Source organism: Haliaeetus leucocephalus, unplaced genomic scaffold, assembly GCF_000737465.1.
Source record: "Haliaeetus leucocephalus isolate CR32 unplaced genomic scaffold, Haliaeetus_leucocephalus-4.0 Scaffold451, whole genome shotgun sequence".
Taxonomy (NCBI): Eukaryota; Metazoa; Chordata; class Aves; order Accipitriformes; family Accipitridae; genus Haliaeetus; species Haliaeetus leucocephalus.
In genome coordinates, this window is record NW_010972887.1 from 7892838 (window position 1) to 7914801 (window position 21964).

The following is a 21964-nucleotide window of genomic DNA, read 5'->3' on the forward strand; positions in this document are numbered from 1 at the left end:
TGCATATATGCCTTTTTTTGCACTGTAATGCTGTGGGTGAGGAGATGTGTGGCTGTTCCTGCAGATGCAGCGAGTCTCAAGCTGCAGGGTAAGTTTTGTGGCCGAAAAAACCCCAAAAGAACAGAGACAGTGCAGTCTAAATGCGGTGGGGAAGCAAAGGCAGAATCTGCGTCACCTCCAGCATTTCTGATGGAGAACTCTCCTTTCCCTGTCACCCTCCCCTCCTTTTTAACCAGCAGGGCCCTGAGGAGGGTTTCGGAGGTGAGCACCCAGGTGGACTCCCTGACACAGAGTGCTCCTGGGAGGACACCAGTTCAGCGAACAGCTCCAGTGACCTCACAGTTGTTCTGCGTGCTGCAACCCCTATTCCCACTGCAGTCTGTGCCATGGTGCTAAAACTGGTGTAATGGGCCCCAGCGGTGTGCAGAGCCTGATGCCAAAATATTGCAACAACTTTTTCATTTACAGTTTGCAAGTGTTCCATTCTAATAGCATCATGCAGGTTATCTAAGCCATTGCTGACAGGACCTCGATCATAAAGTTAGCACAGTCCTGTTACTGATTTTGCTGCTTTTCATAGCACTGCTCTGCTCTTCAAGGTGTGCAGGTGCCTAGAAAATATCTTTATGAAGCAGTGAAGAGCAAAATCAATAGCCCTTTGACTGAAAAGAAGGGTTTTGCATGAACCCAGAAGGAAGCGGTCCCAAGCATGAACAAACATCACTGAAATGTCTTCTGCTGGGCTGCTAAAAAAGCGTAATCATCATACAGGCTGTAAGGTAAGAGCAAGCTCACTTACTCTTTACTTGGGACAGAGCAAGCTGTCAGCCCTTCCACGTCATCCTTTCTGAAACTTAACAGGAGGGTTAGAGCTGGGCCTGTCCCTTGCTACTTACAGCCACCATCCTAAGCAGGGTGGGGCGATTCCAGCGACTCAGCTGTACACAGTACTTCCTTCCTGGGGCAATAACCCAACCAGGGATAATTCTCACCTGGGAAGGAGCATCCTTCTCATACTGCACCTTGGAAGTACATATATAGTAGTATATGCCATTCATACGCATCTGTCACTAGAAACACTCCAAAGCCAGTTTTCTACATCAAGTCAAATATGAGAAAAAAAAAAGTACACTCAGAGTGAGCTTTAAACTGCATTAGAGGTGGATCTGTGCTTCAGAATTCACAGCATGAGACCCACCGCCATTAGTGGCAGCCAGTATCTAAGGCGCTCATAATCGGAGATTGAGACACACCAAAGAAAGAGCTTTGATTTCTGCAAAGCAGAAATTGTGTGCGGAAATGAGTTAGCACTGGGCTGAGCTGAACTGCCTCAGCATTTAAGTCAGATTTAGCCATTAGAAGGTAAAATCAGTATACATACATTCTCCTTAAAAAACAAAATCCCAAATCCATCAGCAAAGCAAGCTTATTCCAAAAATTTATTAATCTGAACACCCTGCTGTGGGTAAGGTAAACATTACATCTTCTGGAGTTACAGCTAACTCCAAAAGCTTGGATCTAGAATGTGATACCGCAAGTTCCAAAGAGCTCACAGCCAACTGAGTGACGAGGCTGCCCACTGTTTAACATCCGTCGGGCAGTTTGGATACGCTTGCAAAGCATCCATGATTTGATTGTTGTCCAAAAGCAGTTTCATTAAGAGGTACTCTCTCTGAGCACGTACAGATGGTCTTTCTATTGGTCTTACTAATTCCAGTTGTAGCAGGTGTTCAAATGCCTAAAAAAGAAGGAAAAATGAGGAAATGGAAGATAACATCATTTGGGGCTGTACTGCTCGTTCTTAAGGCACTGGTTTGACAGAAACCTGTGATGTGCAATCCCAGACAGACAGACATTAAGTGCCAGCTCTGTTTTACCTTATGCCCTCTTGCACAGATAGCAAAGCCACATCAGCTGTACCAGCTGAAACAGAATTCACTTTTCTTCTTAAAGAAATAGTATTTGAAATCTGGTGTATGCATCACTGACTAGAAATTACTTTTGTTATTCTGGGAAACAACTGGAATAGTCAGTTACAAGTGCACAGACAAGCATTACATGATTTCCAGTTTAAGTGTCATTCATGAATAACATTGAATCAGAAACCAAGGCTGCTCCACCTAAAAGCTGCAAGACAGGAAGACAGCTTTGACCACTGAACAGCTGCGGGTCCTTGGGTGAAGTTTAGGGACAGAAAACACAGCCCCTGCGTGACCAGCGCTCTGGCGGCTGCAGTGCAGCAGGATCACGCCCTGCGACCAGGTCCCTGAGCAGAGCCTGGCAAAGTGACCTTCATGGAGTGACAGCCCAGAAGGCCCCCGGGGATCAGGTTTGTAACCAAAACGCCCTTCTCAGTTTGCATTTCAGGCAGTAGTTGGTTGAGGCAAAACCAGCCCTATTAGGCTACAAATTGATTCAATGTACCAGCCAGACCTAGTGGGGCTTGGAGTAAGGAAAACAGGTTTTTGATGTGGTACAATTAATTTAAATTTTGGAGACATCACTTCTAAACAGCAGAAGGGGATGAGCAACCTGATGATAGCTACGCATATACTCAAACCTCTCCTTTGGAAGCCATTTCTGATACAGTCATTCTTGCTGAACCCCAGTGCTACATCAGTTCAGCTCACTTGAAATAGAGTCCTCGCTCTGGTGCTAAACTCTTCCAAGCGTAACTATTGAGCAGCTTGGGACGGCCTTGAGCTCCCCGTCCCAGGGAAGGCGAGCAGTGGCCAGGCGCTGCCCAAACCCACTGCCCCAGCTGCCTGCTCCGAGAGTGGGGGGTTCTCACCACCCTGAAGCACCCTGTCCCAGTTTAAGGCTGCGTGTGACTGCTCCAGTCTGTGCACTAGAAAAAAAAAACCCAACATCTAAATAATCTACAATAAAATAAATTTAAAAAAAAAAAAACAACAACAAAACCCTACATTTCAGGCTTACCTTCATGACAACCGGCTTTTCAAAGTTGTACATACAATGCGCCTTCCTTTGTATGAACTTCTGGAATTCTGTATCAGTAATAGGAAAAAAAAAGTTAGTTAGGGGAAAGTAAATCATTTAGTGTTTGTAAAGTTCATGTATTTCTCTCACCGTTGTAAACCATCTGGAAGTTAAATGGTTCTCCTTCATAAACATCATTTAAGTGTTTCATAGCTATAATTAAGCAGATTTCCAGGACAGACAAACCTAGAGGGAAAGACAAGAACTCTAAATATTTCTCTTAAGCATATCGGGAATGCAAGCAGTTCACATACTATTTTTATTCCGCTATTTTTATACGCTGTAGGCCTCACCTATTTGTGTTATATATCTTCATAATGTAAAAAAAAAAAAAATCCAGAATTGGAGAGGCTAGATAAGAGAACATTGATTTTCCAGATATTTGAAGCAAGAATGTTAAGAAATGGGCTGCTTCCATCAAAAAGCAAGAAATTTAAAGAAAAAGCTTAATTGCAGATTGGACAGCATGACACAATTTTAGCAGCACCAAGACGATCTCCCTGCTACTATATAGCAAGTCATGAAATGAGAGTTTGAAGACGTTATTCACTCTTCAAAGCTAAAGAAGTGACAAATTAGCTCCACAGTACTAAGGAGACTTTGAGAATCACAGGGCTGAGCCAAACTAAAGCCTGTAAAATTTGGGAGCCATAGAGAAGCAATGGGCTAAGTTAACTTTTCCTGATCAGGGAAGCAATTCCTCCTGTAACTATATTTAGGCTTAGTATCATCACCAGGAGACATTTATTTCTTCTCACTGTTTGCACAGGTTCCAAAATGCTTATCAAAGAAAACTTAAGCGTAGCGCTCAGTACGCCCCATCTACCGAGGTTTGGAAAGGGAGAACCCTCAGACCTCTCAAATGCAGCAGCAGCACATAGAAACACACTAGAGGTGTCAGTACAGCATTAGCAGAAGCTCAGTTAAAGGCAGGTAAGCGCACGCCGCTGTAGTCCCGAGAGCACAGAATTCAACTACATACTCCCATCTTGTACGTATCCAAGCACAGACTATTGCAATTCTCGGAGCATTTGTTGCAACAGCTCCCAGCCAAAGTGTCCTCAGTATCCTCCACCTCCCAGCTCTGGCAGGAAGACATCAGCATCTTCCTCCGTCACTTAAACAGAACAGAAACCCTGCCCAGGCTGGTTCCTTTGCCCAGGCTACGGGTGCTTTCCCTGGCTAGCACTGCAGCACCACACAGGCTGTCTGGTACTGACAGCTGTCAGCCTGCATCGTAGCAGTGCACTGCCCGAGCTCCCCACATAGTAGGATTTATATCCACTATCATGTAACTCCATTTCTGGTTTATGCGGCATTGTTACATCCACGCAAACCAGCGGAGAGCAGACTCCACGGGTGGAGGTATTCCCCATGCAGCCCATACCGACAGGGGACACTGCCCTGTACAATCTCTCACACATCAGGAGAATTTCAGGGAGGGACTTGACACATTCCATACTCCTAAGGAACATTTTGGGGAAACAGCTGAGCTTTACCATGTACAATATTTGCTTTTGAGTCCATTCTAGACTGCTTGCTTGCCTCATGAAGATCTGATGCAGTGATAAGCGGGTGATGCACATTAACGTTACTTACGGCAAGCATCTAAAAATAAAGCAGAAGACATTTTTCATTTAATTACTAATTACCAGACATACTTTCTACTTGGAGATGGAATGCAGAAGAACACATTTCCCCTGGAGTCACCTACTGGAAACATTAATGAATAAAGCCCTACACACACAGGAGGCTCACACTGAAAACCTTGTAAATAGCTGGTAGCTACAACGACATTTTGCCAGGAAGGTTTTCCAGGCTTAAAACTTGAAAGCCTCCTCACTAGAGGAGATAAACACTCATTAACTTGTTTATATTAATTTTAATGGATTAGCATACTTCAGTGATTGCTGTAAGAATGACTTACAACTATTTTAAACGTACCTTTGTACACAGAGCTACAGCGTACTCCTGTCACTGAAAGTACTAAGAAGGCGTCTGAAGGCACCTTGGTTTACAGAATACAAGTAACCCCTTCAGAGCATTTGCTGAAGTCTCACCTAGTTGCAATTTGAATCTTAACAATCTTCAACTACCTGTCACAGAAAGTGACTTTTGAACAAATGTAAGTTAACAAATACATAGTTAACTGACCTCTTCTGACACCACTCTTCCCAAGCTAGTATTATCCACAAGCTGTTATACAGCAGTGGGCACACTGCAGTGCCCTTCACTTGCTCTTTAAAGCTTTAAGTATCTGACAATGCAGAGTGATGGGGAGCACTACATGTTATTGGAAAACAGCTGGTCATTGAGAACAAGTCCTTGCTACAGAAAAGCAGGTCATTAGCAAGAGTAGCTGCAACCCTCACCACCACCACACTGCCCATCACAAAGCTTCTCTCACCAGCTCAAATGGCAGACTCCTAGAGATTTTCAGAAGTAAAGAAAAATTCATCCTGCAGGGCAATTAATCCACACTTCAGCTAATACAGAAGAATTACAGAAGTACTAGAATATGTATTATATACTCTTATAAGCAAGATGACTTCAGAGTGAAAAAGCCCCCTTTAACAGAAGAATTCAGAAAATGCTGAAAAAAACAATCAGGAACTTCAGCCTCAGCTCTGACACACCCTGGAGCACAAAGGGAGGCTATTCAGATAGCCATCAGCTCTTTTTGTGGCATTCATTCAAGCCACAGGACAGAACTGGGTGCCCCTAAACTAGAAATGATCTGCAATCTTGTAACTAACTCAAGTAAACAGAGGACTACAAAAAAAAAAAAAAAGACTCTGATCAGGCTCCATGTTTCAGAACTAGAGCAGGAAGTCCATGATCTAGTTCTCACAGTGGTTATAAACCCAGTGTTGGGAAAAGCTGTCAGCACTAAAGAGTCCAAGAACAGCCCACCACAGAGCTGAAGGTTAAAATCTGAATACTTGCACAACACAAGATAAGCAGGTATGTTTAGTGGGCTTTTCACACTGACAGCAGCACACAGATATTTTAAGATGGTTAAATAAGTGTTACTTATCGTCTGTAATGAATGTTATTGCATCCATATTAACTACATTAAAAAACAGAAGTGAGGGAGGCAGATTAAAAAAAAAAAATAAGAGACCCTCCAAGAGAACCTGACCACGTGTTAAGCTTCAGCTCATTTGTCGTGATAGAGGGAAGTTCACTGTCAGCATTACCTCCTACTTACTGAATACAGAAGTCTTCTCTCAGAGTTAACAGGAAGGCAGCAGTCTAATTTTTCTCCACACAGTGAGGCCTTTCTTCTCTCCAAGATAACTGGGAAAGGTTGAAGCTACCAAGTAAAATTCTGAAAGCTTCCTCAGGCCCTTGATGCCAGATAACATGGTCATTCGGAAGATCAGAATTAACTTCCGTCTCAGTATTGCTAAGGGTTAGTAGCCTCAGGCTCCCAGCACCTCAACATTTAAAAGATTAAGATCACATTTCCTAGACTAGCATCACACTAAGAGAGGAATTCCAGACAGCATCTGGGCTACATGAATTGCTCCACATACGCAACCAGCTCTGGAAAACAAAGTGGTCCCTAATCATACAGTTCATAAAGTGATTTTATCTGATACTCTGCATAAGAAGAAACTGGAAGTGATAGAAAAAGCATTTCAAAAGCATTTCCTCTGTGTGAATAACAAGATTGTAGACACATGGGAACACTCTTACTGAAGAGGTATCCAGGAGCAACTAGTCCATAAATGCAAGTAATCTGTGCTCAGGAGCATCCTTGCAAGAACGGTTTAGGAGGAAGGAGGAGTGGGAAGAGGGATGACAACAACAAATAGTATAGTTTAGCTCAAAGTGACAGTTACTCCAAATGCAGCACCGTCTGCTTTTATGTCAAAAGTGCATATACCTACACTGACAGTAATTCAAGAGTAGCTCAGGAAACAGGCCAGGAACACAGACAAACTCTAACAGCGTCAGGAGGAAGACAAAGTGGAGAGTGCTAAAGTGATGCAAGAATACGGTAAGAGACCATAGTTTAAAAAAAAAAGGCACCAAAATTTATTGATATTTGAAGAAGATGGATATTGATGAAGAGAAGCAGGTTTATTAAATAGTGACAGATTTAGTGAAAGAGAAGGAATGGAGGAATATTTGGCTACAGCAGCAGACTTAAAGGTAGAAAAAGTATTTTGGTACAAGCAGTTTTCAGGACTCACCAGCAACCAAAAAGAATCTCAGAAAGGTAAAAATACTTTGAAAGTATTTCACCAACAGTTTTGCTTTATAAATGGAAAGACTTGGCAAAAGTTATTTTAAATACCAAAACCCCACCATCACTTCAATTAAACAGTACACCCTCACAACATAACTGCTACAGAAATTGGAACTACTCAAATTCATTAGTAAAGCATGGACTGATAAAGCATGCAAGAAGCCAGGACTGTCAAAAACCTGCTGAATAAAAAAGATGTTTCAAGTAAAGCTCAGATAACTGGCTTGAAAAATACAAGCGTTGTTTACTGATTATTGTAAATCAAGAAGATATTATATGCATATCCAAATACATACCAACAGCAAATGAAGTGAGCGCAGATCTTTAGTGTGGTGAAAAAGGTTCTGCAGCATGTCTTGCACAGTTTTATCCTCTGAGAGATGCTAAAAAAGAATTTAAGTGATATTTTCATCATCTCACCAAATCATTTCATACTCACCTGACAAAATACCAGTCAGGTAACTTTCAGAAAGAGCTCAGCTTATGCTTGACAATACAATTTCTTCAAGTCTAACCTTAACTTTCTGGTCTTTTTTTGTGACACTTCTAATTTTATCTCCAGACTTCAATAAGCAAAGATTCTCTATCACAATTCAATTTATTCCATATCAAACTCAGATAGCGAAAGGAAATACTAATCTTAGGTAAAGGCTTTACACTTATAAACTGGTCTTCCTTTAGAAGTTTTACTAAAACACCAACTATAAAGAACTTTGAATACCTGAACATTTTTATTCCATTTTTGTGCAAAAGACTCATCAGGAAATCCAGCAGGAAGAGAAAGCTGTTCCTTGAATATCCTAATGTATTGTTTAAAATCAAAGGAATTCGTCAAATATATCTGTCGGTGAGAGAACCTTGATTTTACTCTCTTCTCCAAGAGCTCCAGGATATCCTTGTTAAAAAAAAGTAAAAATAATAATTAAAAAAAGCAGATGCATTTAGTGCATTCTTTGCTACAGTAAAAACTACCAAGAGAAAACACCAAAGTAAATCATGTTAAAAAAAAAAAAGAATTATTCAATTCTTAGGCTTAAAATGTTCTAACAAGACCTTTGCTAATTATTATAATTGATATGCCTTGAAATGCCTAACAACTAGCCATTTACCCAAGTCATGTGATGCACTACATCATACAGGATAATTAGTTGCTAGGATACCCGGCAAAATTTCTCCATAGATTATGTAAATGTTTCAGTTACTTAAGTCTGCATTCAAGATGTTTCAGCCTATCATGGCTCTAGACAAGTTCTCTATATAGTAGATACGTAGGTTGGCAGCTGTCAGTTCACATGCCTTTTGTCAGACTGGAAGAATCCCGCTTAAAAAAAAAAAAACCCAAAACTTAAGAGCCAATATTTATCTTTTAAGATTGTCACACAGAACTAAGCAAGTCTGCCATCAGGTTGTTGGTTGAACGTAATAGAGAAAAGCTTCCTTTTCTCAGAACACATAGCAATAGACTGGCATCAGAAACAAGCTGTGGTACTCATCCATTTAGAGAAACACAGTACTATTCCCCTACCGTATACTGGGACACAATGATTACACTCCCAGTTTCTAGGAATTCAGGGTAGGCCTTTTCGGTTTTTAAACATTTGTTGTGTGTTGGTTTTGGTGTTTTTACTTGCACTAAGAAAAGGCTTTAAGAATACTGAAATTCTGCACCAAAAAGAGAGCAGTAAGAGTAAATAGAGAGCCAACAGTGCATAATATAAAGACCCCATTTGATTTAGAAGTCACATGCAACAGGGACCAGTGATTTAAAAGAAAACAAACAAAAAAAAACCCCCAAAACTCCCAAAAAACCCCTCAGAAACAACAGCTATCACCAAAACCATGGTACAGGCTCTGAAGACTCTCCCTTAATTACATTCAAAAGCAGAGCAATACAGGGTTCTAAATAATGGGTGGTTAGGATACTAGACTCAGGGCAGTAATGAAGCCAAAGAAAAAAAATTGTATTTTATTAAATCATCTATCAACTATTTTACTAACTTCCAGAAATTTGCCCAGCTAAATATCGCCTAAACCTAATCAACCCCAGATTCAGGCATAAATGAAAGATTTTAATTATTCTTCTTCTTGTCATAACCTGGCTATCTTCACCACCAATCCAGTTTTTTTGAATAAACAGTATAATTTTTATAAAGTATCAGCTTCCATAGTGTTACAAAGTAATTATTTCACAGTATACACCTAATCTGTCCACAGTTCCTTACAATGTCACTGTAAAAATCACAGCAAGTTTAACATGGATCTTAAACCCATTTTGAATATGCTATTACAACAAAAGTGACCTACTGATGCGTTTGCTTAAAAAAAATTCCTTGTCCTCCAAACAATGATTTAAACGCTGTAGGTTAATACAAGTCTGTTGTTACCAACTGCTGACCGAGAAACTGAAACGCCAAAGAGTGAACGTTCCAAAGAGTGAACGACAGTATAATAGAAAACAGCCACATGGATAAATATGGCCCTTCTGCAGTAATAGAGGATAACAGCCTTGTGTCTCCTTAGGAATGTAAACCTGCTCCTCTAGCAGTAATACTGAAGGCTTTGCAGTGTTTTGTTCATCTAAGTTTGCTCTCAGCACAAATTATTATTATTTTTTATCCCCCTTCCCAATTCAAACATCAGAAAAATGGATAATTGAGAAAAGACTCTTAGTAAATTAAGTAAGGTTCCAGGAGAGGAGAAAACCTTCCACCTAAGACAAAAGTCTCTTTAAAACAGCTAAAAACTTTGAATGAGAAAGCACAACTTCTTACCTGTCTACAAGTGAGTCCAATAACTGTTACTGGAGTCTGTGCTGACTGGGATATATCAAAGAGGTTATAGAGCAGTGTCTGATTCTTGTGATGAACAAACAAGTCAAATTCATCCAGTATAAACAAGACTGGACAACTGCTAGTTCGATCTCCTGAGAAAGCAATTTTGAAAGTTATTATGGTAAGATCATCATCAGACTTCCATCTCTACAGCCTTCACAAATTCCAGTTTTAACAATTTACATATTTTCTTTTAGCTTTTCACTAAGCCCTCCTTTCACATATGTACTGCTACAACAGTAAAAAGAAAAACACACTGAAAAATTGGTAAGGTTTTGTAGTATTCTGTCAAGCATCATTTCTGGTTGCAAGGAAAGACAGACTTCTATGGCAAATATTTAAAAAAACATTTTTAATAGCTTCAATCTGGATAAAACAATCTTTCCTTCATAGCTGACCATCACATGCAAGCCTTTATGGCATCAGATATGTTAGTTTGTTTAGTATTATGTATTTTTCACATTATTTTGTAAGCATGACATATTCTTGGGCTAGATTTCTTCATACCACTTGTACAAGTAGATAAAAAAACATGTATATGCTAACTTTTCAGTCAAGTGACACACACACTGTATCAGAACAGGGGCTACTAGTGTTTACCTTTCTTTAAAGCTTCAAGAAGGAACGCAAGATTTTCAGCAAAACTGCCCTACACAGAAAAGAAAAAAGTTTCACAATAGATTTTCAATGTAATTCTCAGAATTGTGTAACTACATCAAGTTCAGGTATGTAATGAAGGCCGTTTCCTTCTAAAACCCTGCTTTCAAAACCAGTGCCTATTCAAAAATTTACAGCATTACTTCATGTTGTACAATCATAACCTCTTCAGGATAGGAAAACTGATAGTTAACTCTACATTGATCCACTTCTTTCCAGTGTGAAAACCCCAAACTAACTGCCTCAGACAGGCAAAAATTAGTTATCAGAAGAATGTCTACAATAAGCTAAATTTACAAGTAGCTTTATCTTTCCTTAAATAGCTACTGCATACTCATTTTCCATCTACACACATGCAAAAACTGCCACCTAACGTGTTCCACTGAGAATGATCGGTATGCAGTTTTTTAACTTGCAACCTCATTAGATGAAAGCATCAAATATTCATGGCAGAAAACAATGAGTTGCTATGACCATCCTGCTTCAGTTACACACACATTTACACACTCTCAAGCACACAAGTTGTGAGATGGGAAATAACTGAAGACCACAAGGCCTATCAAAGAAGGCAGAAAAGCCAATCTACTCTTTGAATGTGAGTTGCAGAAGCTAAGAAAGGAAAAGTTTCTATCAAGAAAAGTAAGGACATTCGTGCAAACCAGTATGTTTCCATGCCTGTGTGCAAACAAAGGGGTTAGATGGCTAAGAGTTTAAAGTAGTACTCCACAATAACTTAATGGGGAAAATTATAGGGGAATTAAACATATTTATGTCCAGTTTTGCCTCCAGCATTTTTGGTAGTGGAACTGTGGACCTTGGAAGGTTGTTCTAGTTCTTTGTTGAAAAGACAATTCATTCAAACAGCTAGGCTGAAATTAAATACTTGCTATTTCCTTTCATTACTGCAACTCTACTTGGGAAAATTTTAGCTCACCACCAGAAAGGTTTTCCATTCTCTGTATCTAAATTCATTTGCGATAAGTAAGAAACCAAAGCCCAGCCTAAGAAGCAAGCATTTCCAAAAGATAATAAAGCCTAATAACTACAACCTACACTTCATCTTGTATTCCACACTAACCTAGTTCTCCAGTTTCTCTTAACTAAAGCAGTAACATCTTAGCTCTTTAGCTTTCCAAAAGCAACTGATGAAAATAAACCTCATCTATTGAGATCTCACCTTTCTCGCCTCTCATAATTCTGCTTTAGCCACATGGATCAGTATTATGCGTGACTCGCAATGGTGTGAACTCTGCCAATCTCAAAGGCCCTATCTGAGAGCAAAGGAGTAGTAGATGATGCTCAGAAGGACCTTCTGTCGTACCAGAAGATGGCCTCTCAAGAATACTCACTGAATAACAGGCTGTCCTGGTTTCAGCTGGGATGGAGTTAATTTTCTTTCTAGTAGCTGGTATAGTGCTATATATGAGAAGAATGTTGGTAACACACTGATGTTTTCAGTTGTTGCTGAGCAGTGCTTAGACTAAGTCAAGAATTTTTCAGCTTCCCACACCCAGCCAGCAAGAAGGCTGGAAGGGCACAAGAAGTTGGGAGGGGACACAGCCAGGACAGCTGACCCAAACTGGCCAAAGGGACATTCCATACCATGTGATGTCATGCCCAGTATTTAAAGTGGGGGGAGGAGTTGGCCAGGGGGATCGCTGCTCAGGAACTATCCAGGCATGGATTGGTGAGCGGTGAGCAACTGCATTGTGCATCACTTGTTTTGTATATTCCGATTCTTTTATTACTATTGTCATTTTATTATTGTTATTCTTCTCATTATTCTTTTCTTCCTTTCTGTTCTATCAAACTGTTCTTATCTCAACCCATGAGTTTTACTTTTTTCTTCCCTCAATTCTCTCCCCCATCCCACTGGGTGGGGGGAAGTGAGTGAGCGGCTGCATGGTGCTTAGTTGCTGGCTGGGCTTAAACCACAACACAGGCAACAACCAGGGTAGCCCAGATCACCAGCCCAAGTTATTTCACACGCAGATGAGTGAAATTTAATCTGAAGCACTTCAGTTATTCTTTTTTTACTGACTTTACTACTAATAGAAATGAGTTTCTTCTTTTTGGGAAAAGGTCAATAGAAGCAAATATTTTAATAGATATCCTATGCAAAATGAGAGCTCTAGGAAGCCTGGATAGATTTCCCTATGAACTACAAAAGGCTGCAAATATACTAAAGATACTGCTTTTTGACTGGTTAACTTGCTTACTCTTTGTCTTGAAATGTTAAAGCTGGTATTTCCAAAATGCTCTACCCCTCTGAACAAAGTCTCTTCTGAATGCTTAATGTTTGTTTCATTCTGAAGCTTGAAGTAAATGTTTAGAGCGCCTTTCCATTCTTCCTCCTTCTCTAAGTCAAAGTTGATGTTTTTTTGAAAAAGTATCAGGACGCATTAATGTTGCTCAACTAGCAAAATGTAACGTTCAGCACTTGTGTAGAACGCGAGTATTTGTTGGCATGCTTTAAGTGTTTGTAAACCAGGGTCTTCACAGGTGAATGCTGCCACAGTTCACTACTGCCATCAATTATTAAATATTTTAAAAGAGAAAGCTTTCAGAAGACCGAGTCGGCCCATTGCAATTTTGCTAATAAATTCTCAGAGCCCATTCGGTCTCAACAAGCTGTATTCTATAAAGCTAGTTTTCTAGGCAAGGATTTCTGAGGGAGATAAGCGAAGAGTATAATAAAGTCAATACTTACAAAAACTTTATCCCCAACCACATTTTCCAGGTGCAACTGTCTAGTGATCTCCTTCAGGGCCACTTTATCATTGGTTTGCAGAAGCCCTGAAAGAAAATGATTTTTTCATCAAGAACTCGCAGTTCTCCTTCATTCCAAGAGGCCACATCTACAGCCACTAGAAACTTATCCAGAAGCTTCCCTCCATTTCCAGCCTTATAAAGCTATGCCTTTTTATAAATTAACACTGGACATTTTCCATATGTAATAAGTGGTTACTCAAAACAATTTGGTCAAAATTGAACTGATTTTTAACATTTTGAAAAGTCATTAAAAGCACAAAAGTTCTCTTTATATAGAGAGATACAAAGATGGGAAGGCATTTTGGAGCTCACAGACAAATGTGTCTGTAACCAAGGCTAGATTACAACTGCTGAAACCAAAATTTTTGTTCGGTACATACAATACATAACAACTGAATATAACATAACATTTGAATTATGCTGCATTACTTGCCATTCAGATGAACTTCCAAGAGGTTCTCTCTAACTTGTTTCATTTCTGTGAGCTCTTTTAAGACATGATTTAATAACTAGGAAAAAGATACATAATTTCTTTACAAGATTAAAGTATTAACAGTAAAAAAGTGTACAAATGGATATTATCAGATAGGAAACAGTATGTGCAGTTTCATTAGGTAACAATGTTTGAGTATTTTCAAGACTAAAACACTAAAATGACAACTTCACATTCACTATCATGACTATAGCAATTACATTTGTTCATTCTGCTGAATTAGTAGGGAAAGAAATATAAAAATAACTCCAGTATTTTAGTCACTCATTTTTTGGAGTAATATTTAGGGCTTCTGCCTTAATGAAAAAACCTTTACGAGTTTTGAGATGTGACAGAATTTGTCTCTTATGTTAGTAGAGTATTTGGCTTCGTTAGATGTTGTAAACAAAAATATTTGCTTTAAATCTTTAAAGACACTATGCTTATTCTTTTCTTCTTGAAGTTGGGAAGCATGAGAGAAAATGAAGTTGCACATTAAATTGCTTATAAAACTTAGGGGCCTGAAATCTACAGTCCATCAAGAACTTGTTCTCAGTAAAAGTCATAAGGAACTCATATTAAAATATGTACAAGTAGTTGAAATGTTAATTTTTCTTTCACTTGCTACTTCTTTGCTTTTGTTTCCTCAGCTGAGATTGTGCAGACCCCATCTATGTGTATGTATACATACATATATAGACACAATTTTCTTGTCTCCAGCAGTCTTTTTTGAAAACTAAACATCTTTCACTTGATATAGAATAAGAAAATCATTCATTTCGCATACATAATTTGCTTACTTATATTCTGGCAGGAAGGATGATGAATTTTCATCTTCACTATCCTTATGTAAAAGGTTTGGAAGAAAATTTAAACTTTAAATAATAAACATAGTTTGAGTTTTGGTGATTGGGGGGCACGTGGTATTTGAGGGATTATTCTGTTGCGGATTTTTTAAAAACTTTCACATTTACTCCAATTTGTTTGTAGTATAAAGCTCATCTAGACTCTTCTATTGATATTGTGTTTAGAAGCAGATACAGTTAGACTCTTACTACAGCTGCCAACATTTACTATATGGAAACCTGGAACAAAAAAGCTTATTCCCTTGGTTTCTCAAGTTTACGCCCAATAAGCAGATGCCATCCATTCTGGCTAGCCCCTTATCCAACAGTCTCAAATGGACCTTGAAAGTCTACATTGCAAATACAAGAAAATCTAAAAACTATTTTCTGCACTATGAGAGTGCTTGTTGCTTACTTCACAAATCCGTAAGTCTAAGAAAGGAAAAATAAACTCCAGTTCAAGCCCAGCGGGAAGTACATAGGTGGAAGAAACCTTATTTGCCACTGGTTTATCAACTCTTTCCCCACCACCACTCCGTAGTATTTTGACAATTATCCTTGATCTGAAGCATCACGGGTAACAGAAGAAAGTAACAATACTGACTGGTTTTGAAATGCAGAACAAGCTATCAAAAAACTGGCAGAATGATTGGTGTCAGCTGTATCATGGATATGTTTACAATCTATTAATTTATTTCTATTCCACTGTATTTAAAAGCTTGAAGGCCACTTGCATTAGCACTTGGGAAGACTTCCAAAGTAATTTTTCAATCTTGAATACTTCGTGCAGTAACAATGAACCTATTTATCACATTATATACTCATGTAATCATAAAAGACTTAAGTGTTTGCATAATATTAAAGTATATAACACTTAAGTTAGATGTCATTTGTTCACATGTCTCAACTAAAAAGAGTTCTTTTAAAATACAAAACCTACACTTGTAAATTATAACTACCATACAATACTCTGCCTCCTAGGAATTGAGGTCACAATTTTTTGTGTGTGTGTTTTTTGTGTTTTTGTCAGCTGCACATGAAGCTATTCTATTTTACAAAATCACTAGGAACTCAGCATTTGAAAAATTCCAGAAGATTGTTAGGAAATCAGTTTCTTCATATTGTTATTCAACAGAATTAGCTCACAAGAAGTCCTAGAATGTTTTGAAATTATGTGTAAACAATTAGCAATTCCTTCTTTAAAAAGAGGCAGAGATGAAAATTTAGCTCCAAAAGCTCCCAGGACTTCAGCAAGGTTATCTACCTCATGCTTAATTTAACCCTGTATCAACTTTTAATACATGTTTATACCGCAGTCTTTCCTGATCCTCGGGGTCCAATAATGAGGGCAGAATTACTTTCTCCATGCACTGTAGTTCGTTTCAGCAGTTCCAGCAGATGCCTGTGTTGACAACAGCAATAGGTAAAAAACTTCAAACCAGGCAACATTCACTGAAATCATGGAAAATTCAGAGAATCTTTAGGACATAATAGAAAACTTGATACATTTCAACTTGCTCTCAGAGCCAACACTCAGGGCATGCAAAATGTAATACAATAAAGTACAAAAGGCTGAGTGATCAGCTCTCAAAATATTTTAAAATAGTAAAACATGCAGAAGTCAGGAGTATTACCAATCCATAAAGTTCTACAATTCTCTACCATGAAAGGACAGACTTCAATAATTTTTTTTTTTTTTTTTTTGAGAAAGAAACAAGATTGCTTTCCGTGATACCACTATAGCTCACAAAAAAGGAAGACTGGCAAACATATTGAAGGAAATCTTGACACCAGGAAAAATTAATAATGTAGTGGAATATATTAATTTTGACAATCTTCATAAAACTGAATATATGCTAAATTTAGGCATTCAAAGTTTGTGAATGCTAACAGCAATACTGAACTTCAATTTCACATTCTATTCCCACTCAAAAGAAGGAAAAAAGAGCAACTATAAATTACCTTCAGCTAGAGTTATTACCTAGTACCACATTTAAAGTACTTGTAACAACTACTGACACTTCCAATTCCCAAATATTTACAAATGCATACATTTAATATGCCTTTTTTTTTTTTTCCTTAGAATATTAACATCATGGAATTGCTTCTAAGGAAGTGATAGAGTCATCATGGAACAGCTGTAGCAAATGCATGTGGTTTTATTCACTATCCGAGAGCTAACTACAGCCAAGAGCCCCGATACATCTTGGGAAAGAAAAACTAAGAGCTGGGAAGTTCATTGTGTTTTCTCTCCAGCATAATTCATCACCAGTGGCATATTAAGTAGAAGACAGTCTGTAAACTGTTTTTCAGAATTCCAATATAAAGAGGGGAGGCTTGTTTTGTAGAATACTAACATCACAGAAATACATTTTCTCACAACAATAAACACGTCTGTGAGCTCTGCATGTATATCACACTACCCTTGAACAACAGAAATGGTACTTTCCTTTCTGTAAGGGAAAGGAAACTAACGTTCACATCAGGCAATTCAACTCGCATAAAAATGGATTGTTTAAAACAATTCTTCAGATACACATTTGTTACTTTCAGAATTTGACCTACATCTGTAAAAGGATTAGTATTAGAATAGTATATTATTGTCACAATAGGTCCCTTCTTCCTAACTCTAATCTCTGCATTGGATGACCCCAAGAAGTAGGTTGCTTTAAATATGGGTCTTTACTTAAAGAAACACGATGTCGGCGCCCAAGGTTTAAGATTTACTTTTACCACAGTTACAAATAAACAGGAGAAAAATCCGAAGTAAAAATAAAAATTTGCAACAAGAAAATTTAACATTTTGCTTGGTCGGGTCATTAAACATAGCCTTAGAATATGCACTTAAAGTACCTTTCAGGCTCAAAAAAAAGCATTTCAGGAATTACAGATTTGAAACAAGGACAAGAAGTCCAAAACTCAGAGCCTGACAGAATGGTTGTATAAAAACACTTAAACTGAGGCAAACAATTTTTAGAAGCATTGTGCTGCAAGTCATTTAAGCCTGTATAATTTAGAAAAGCAGAGGTAGCGGAAAATCCTGACTTCACCTGATTATTTTACTACTGTGGTTAAAGTAGAAATTACTTAGCATTTGAATCTGCTCACTTACCTGTACTGATGTTCAATCCCAAACAGTTTTCCAGTAGCACAATCATGACAGAATCTTTCACGTAAAATTTTTTGCACCTACGGATATAACACAAGACAGGAAGAATGCTTGGGGCTTCAAACAGCAGAACGTACCAATAATGTAACGACTGCAGTAAAATATGCACGTTTCTGTGGTGTCACAACTACTCTGTAACACGTAAGCTTTAATTGTCATCAATGATATTGTGTCTTGAAAGTAAGAATGAAGTTGCAGTAGGCAGAATATTTAACAGACTCATTGTAGCAGAAAAGGGAAAATTCAATTCAATTATAGCAATATGTGTCTTTGGTCCCTTCTGCTACAGTTTCTTTCCTTCACCCCCCCAAAGGAATGTTATACTTGTCACCAAACTTAGGTCAGTAGTTCATCTAATTCATAGTTCTAACTTACTGTGTAATACAGGCAAGAAAACATTTACCAGGTGACTTAAATAAAAAACGACCCACTTAGTTATTTCCCCCAGTCCTCAGTGAATACACTTTTTCCACCACTGGCAACAACATTGCAGCCTACAGCCTTCAAACGTTAGAAAGTATCAAATTTACAGTTCCTGTGAAGATGCAGTTCAGTTTGGAAGGAGGACAGGAAGTAGTACGAAACTGAAGGTAATATATGGCTTACAAAGGATGGAATGAAGTCTACCCAGCTTGCTTTTTAGATCAACTTCTGAAGTTCTTCAAACCGCACAGTGAATACAGTCATTTTAACTATTAGTTTGGATGTTCTCCTTGGGGTATCTTTAGATATCTGCACCGACTTCTGTTTTCCGCATTAAGAACTGTTACTTAAAATTGTATCTTCAATTCCCAAACAGCCAACCTTCAGCATCATAGCAGAATTCTTCCTACCACTTGACTAGCAGCACGCAGATAAGACAATCCCATCTTTTAAAAATTTACAGGACTCTATACTACTACTTCTCCCCATTCCTCATTTAAGCTATCCTAAAATACCTGCACGCTCCATCCTTTCATAACGCTTGGTGTCCAATTTAAGTGCTCATTGTCAAAGAATTTCAGAGATTAAATCGCAAACTGTTAATGAAGTGATTTTCCTTTAAAATCACCTTGCCTTTCTGTCTAAGTGAATGGCCATCTGACCTAAAAACTAACTATATCATTATCATGCACATCTGTACCATTGGTTTTCCATTCTCTTAATCAGAGTTGGCTCATCTTCCCCCCACGTTTTTTTCTCTACATTCTTCAGTTGCACCTCTTAACCGAGTCCTTTTTCATTTCTGCTGAATCCTAAGAAATAATGAAAATAAGTGCAGCATTCTATCCCAGGTAAACATATACGGAGACAATACTGTACCATGAAGGATTTGTGTTTCTCTCATCTTAGGTAGCAGTTACTCATTCACACCCGTTTTAGCTGATCGGACACTGTTCTGAGGTACATTACTAACAGGCTTTTAGTATCTCAAAGATACATCTTCTTCTAACGCTTAGCTAATTTATAATTTATGACAGAATTATCACCATCAGCTCTAGGTGTTTGGTTTAAAAATAAATACATGTGGACACACCTTTGTGTAGTACTCCTCAGCAAAACCAAATAATGGATAGAAAAACAATAAGAAAATCTATTTTACTAACAATTCCACTTTATGAAAGGAATCCTTTTTTAATCCGAGCTGTGCTCATATACCTGAGTTTTTAGTACTCTTGTTGTTCTACTAAAGTCTTACTGATTTAATTTCCAGATTTATTCTGTTTTAATGAACAGTCAGCATTGTCCATCCACAAGGGAAAAGGTTTTCCTCCTATAAAGGAATTTTATAGGTAAGTGAGGGAAAGATATTAAAGTATAAGAAATTACTGAACCAGAGGTAATTTGCTACAAAATGCATCACAGGTTTTAAGTAGCCACTTTGAGAAAACAGAAGAATAAAGCTTAAAAAAAACCCAAACAAACTGAAAACTGGTTCAGCAGCTGCTGCCCTGCCTAATCTAGGCTGTTAAAAAAGTCACCTAGGTTCTGATTCACCCTACAAACTGGAAGATAAAGAATCTGATTAGATAATAATAGATTTATGCAAATCTATAGCCGCAAACAGCTGTAAAAGCGAAAGACCACCCTTTACCATTTTTATTAAGACTCCAAAAAGTAGATCATTACCATAACACTTGAAGCAAGCAAGCATCAGGACAGAAGCTGGAAGAAATACGGAATACAAACAGAACAAAAACCACTTACAGCCCTAGAAATTACATCAAGTATCTGTGCATGCCCTTTTACCTGGTCTAGTAAAAAACTATAGAATGACATGGATGGCAGAGGACAGGAAAGGTCCGTAACTTAAAAACAAAGTCAGCTAATAAAGATGCTACTAACCTGTGAAATACTGTCTCCATTTGCTCCACTGCTCTCCTTTGACTTGCGTTTACTCATTGCGGAACTTTTCACCTTTAAATAGGAAAGAGAATACAAGCGTTATACTAAATTACTTTGTTTTCCAAATAATTGTTAGTCAGAAACTGTACTTAAGATGTTAGTAAACTAAATTTAGTACAACAAACACAAGGCAGTTGCTCATTCATAAGAGCTTAAGCTGTAACAAGCATTGTTTCTTAACTGATGAAGATTTATTGGTTCACCTTACTAGTACAAAAAAAAAACCCCAAATGACTGAAGCAGTTTTAGTTCATTTCTGATTAGATGAAATCCACGTTTACATACAACTTCTGAACAGCATTTGCTTTAGGCTGCTTTTCAACGCAATGCAAACAGTACCTAATGCAACCGATATGAAAGTTTTTCTTCAAGTTTTCTTCCAAGCTCTTCTAGCAAGTTCTTAACGGCAACGATGACATTGACGAGTCTGTGAATGACATACCAAGTTCGATGAAGACAGCACAGCTGCATACAAGCTGACCTCACACAGAACCAGGAGCGTCACAGCCAGCACATTTACACTGCAGACACATTATTGCAAACAACCGAATCGATAGCCTTCAACTAAGTTGTACTAACAAGTGGCATTTGTACACCTTCTCCGCTGACCAACCACCAAGCCTAATTTATTCATTTTAATTGCGTTGAAGAGAGTTTGGAACAATGTATTTATGCTTCCACAGCTGGAACAAGCTACAGGAGCACAGTATCACATTAAGTCACGACAACTGAGTTTTTATAGGAACAGTTAGCTATCTATGCTTATACTGCTGCAGCTTATAACAATAACCACAGATAAGCAGCACGAGTAAAAAACAATTCTCCCTCTTTGTGTCAACAGAAAGCTTCCCAGACTTGCTCCGCAACCATTTACGCTCATTTTAGCACAGCTGTTCCCCTCTTCTCCCAGTCTTGCTCCTTCTGTTGCAAGGCCCGCCTTGTTCAGTCCCCTGGCACAGCAGCTATGCCTGCGAAGAACGAGACCGGCTGCTAAAGAAAAAAACATAGAGAAACGAAGCAGTCGTTGTGGACCCAGACCCAGGGGAGTGCGAGGCGCGGGAAAACAACGCTAAGGAAGCTGAACCGAAGCCGTTAGATTAATTAAACGGGAGCACAATAGCAACAAGAAAACCGGACGAGGAGCGGTTTCCATCCGCGGCTGGCCAAGTTATACCGAAGCACCTCAGCCATCCAGTGCCACTTCCAACCGAAAAAAGCCCCCGGCCTCCCCGAGCTCCCCCGGGGTGTGTGTGTGGGGGGTCTCTCCCGCCTCACCCCCCGCGCCGATGGGACGAGCAGAAACGGCCTCCAGCCACCTCCCGGTGGGGCGGGCGGCCCGGAGACGCCGGCCTATACAGCAGCGGGCCAGCGGCAGCCATTACTCCCCTCACACAAGCCAAACCCCTGGGCGGGGGACGCCGCATCCCCCGCATCGCTCCTTCCCGCCACCCGGCGCCTCACCTGAGGCGGCGGCAGCACTAACGGCCGCTCTCGCCCCGCCGCCCCGCTGCCGCACTCCCGGCAGCGCCCGCGCCGCCCCCCTCACGTGACCGCCGGCTTCGCTTCTTCCTTCCC

General features: G+C 39.1%; 1 protein-coding gene across 1 annotated transcript; it reads right to left on the reverse strand.

The window, feature by feature from the left end:
* Nucleotides 1-1227: 1227 nt before the first annotated feature.
* On the reverse strand, nt 1228-21582 carry ORC4 (origin recognition complex, subunit 4). Its single transcript, XM_010575195.1, has 14 exons — nt 20729-21582; nt 20330-20401; nt 17948-18024; nt 16147-16237; nt 13952-14027; nt 13457-13542; nt 10690-10738; nt 10030-10181; nt 7980-8153; nt 7555-7641; nt 4500-4608; nt 3091-3186; nt 2941-3008; nt 1228-1738 (listed from the first exon to the last, which is right to left on the reverse strand). The coding sequence occupies exons 2-14, from the start codon at nt 20384-20386 to the stop codon at nt 1550-1552; spliced, it is 1311 nt and encodes a 436-aa protein (XP_010573497.1). The 5' UTR covers nt 20387-20401; nt 20729-21582; the 3' UTR covers nt 1228-1549.
* Nucleotides 21583-21964: the final 382 nt, after the last annotated feature.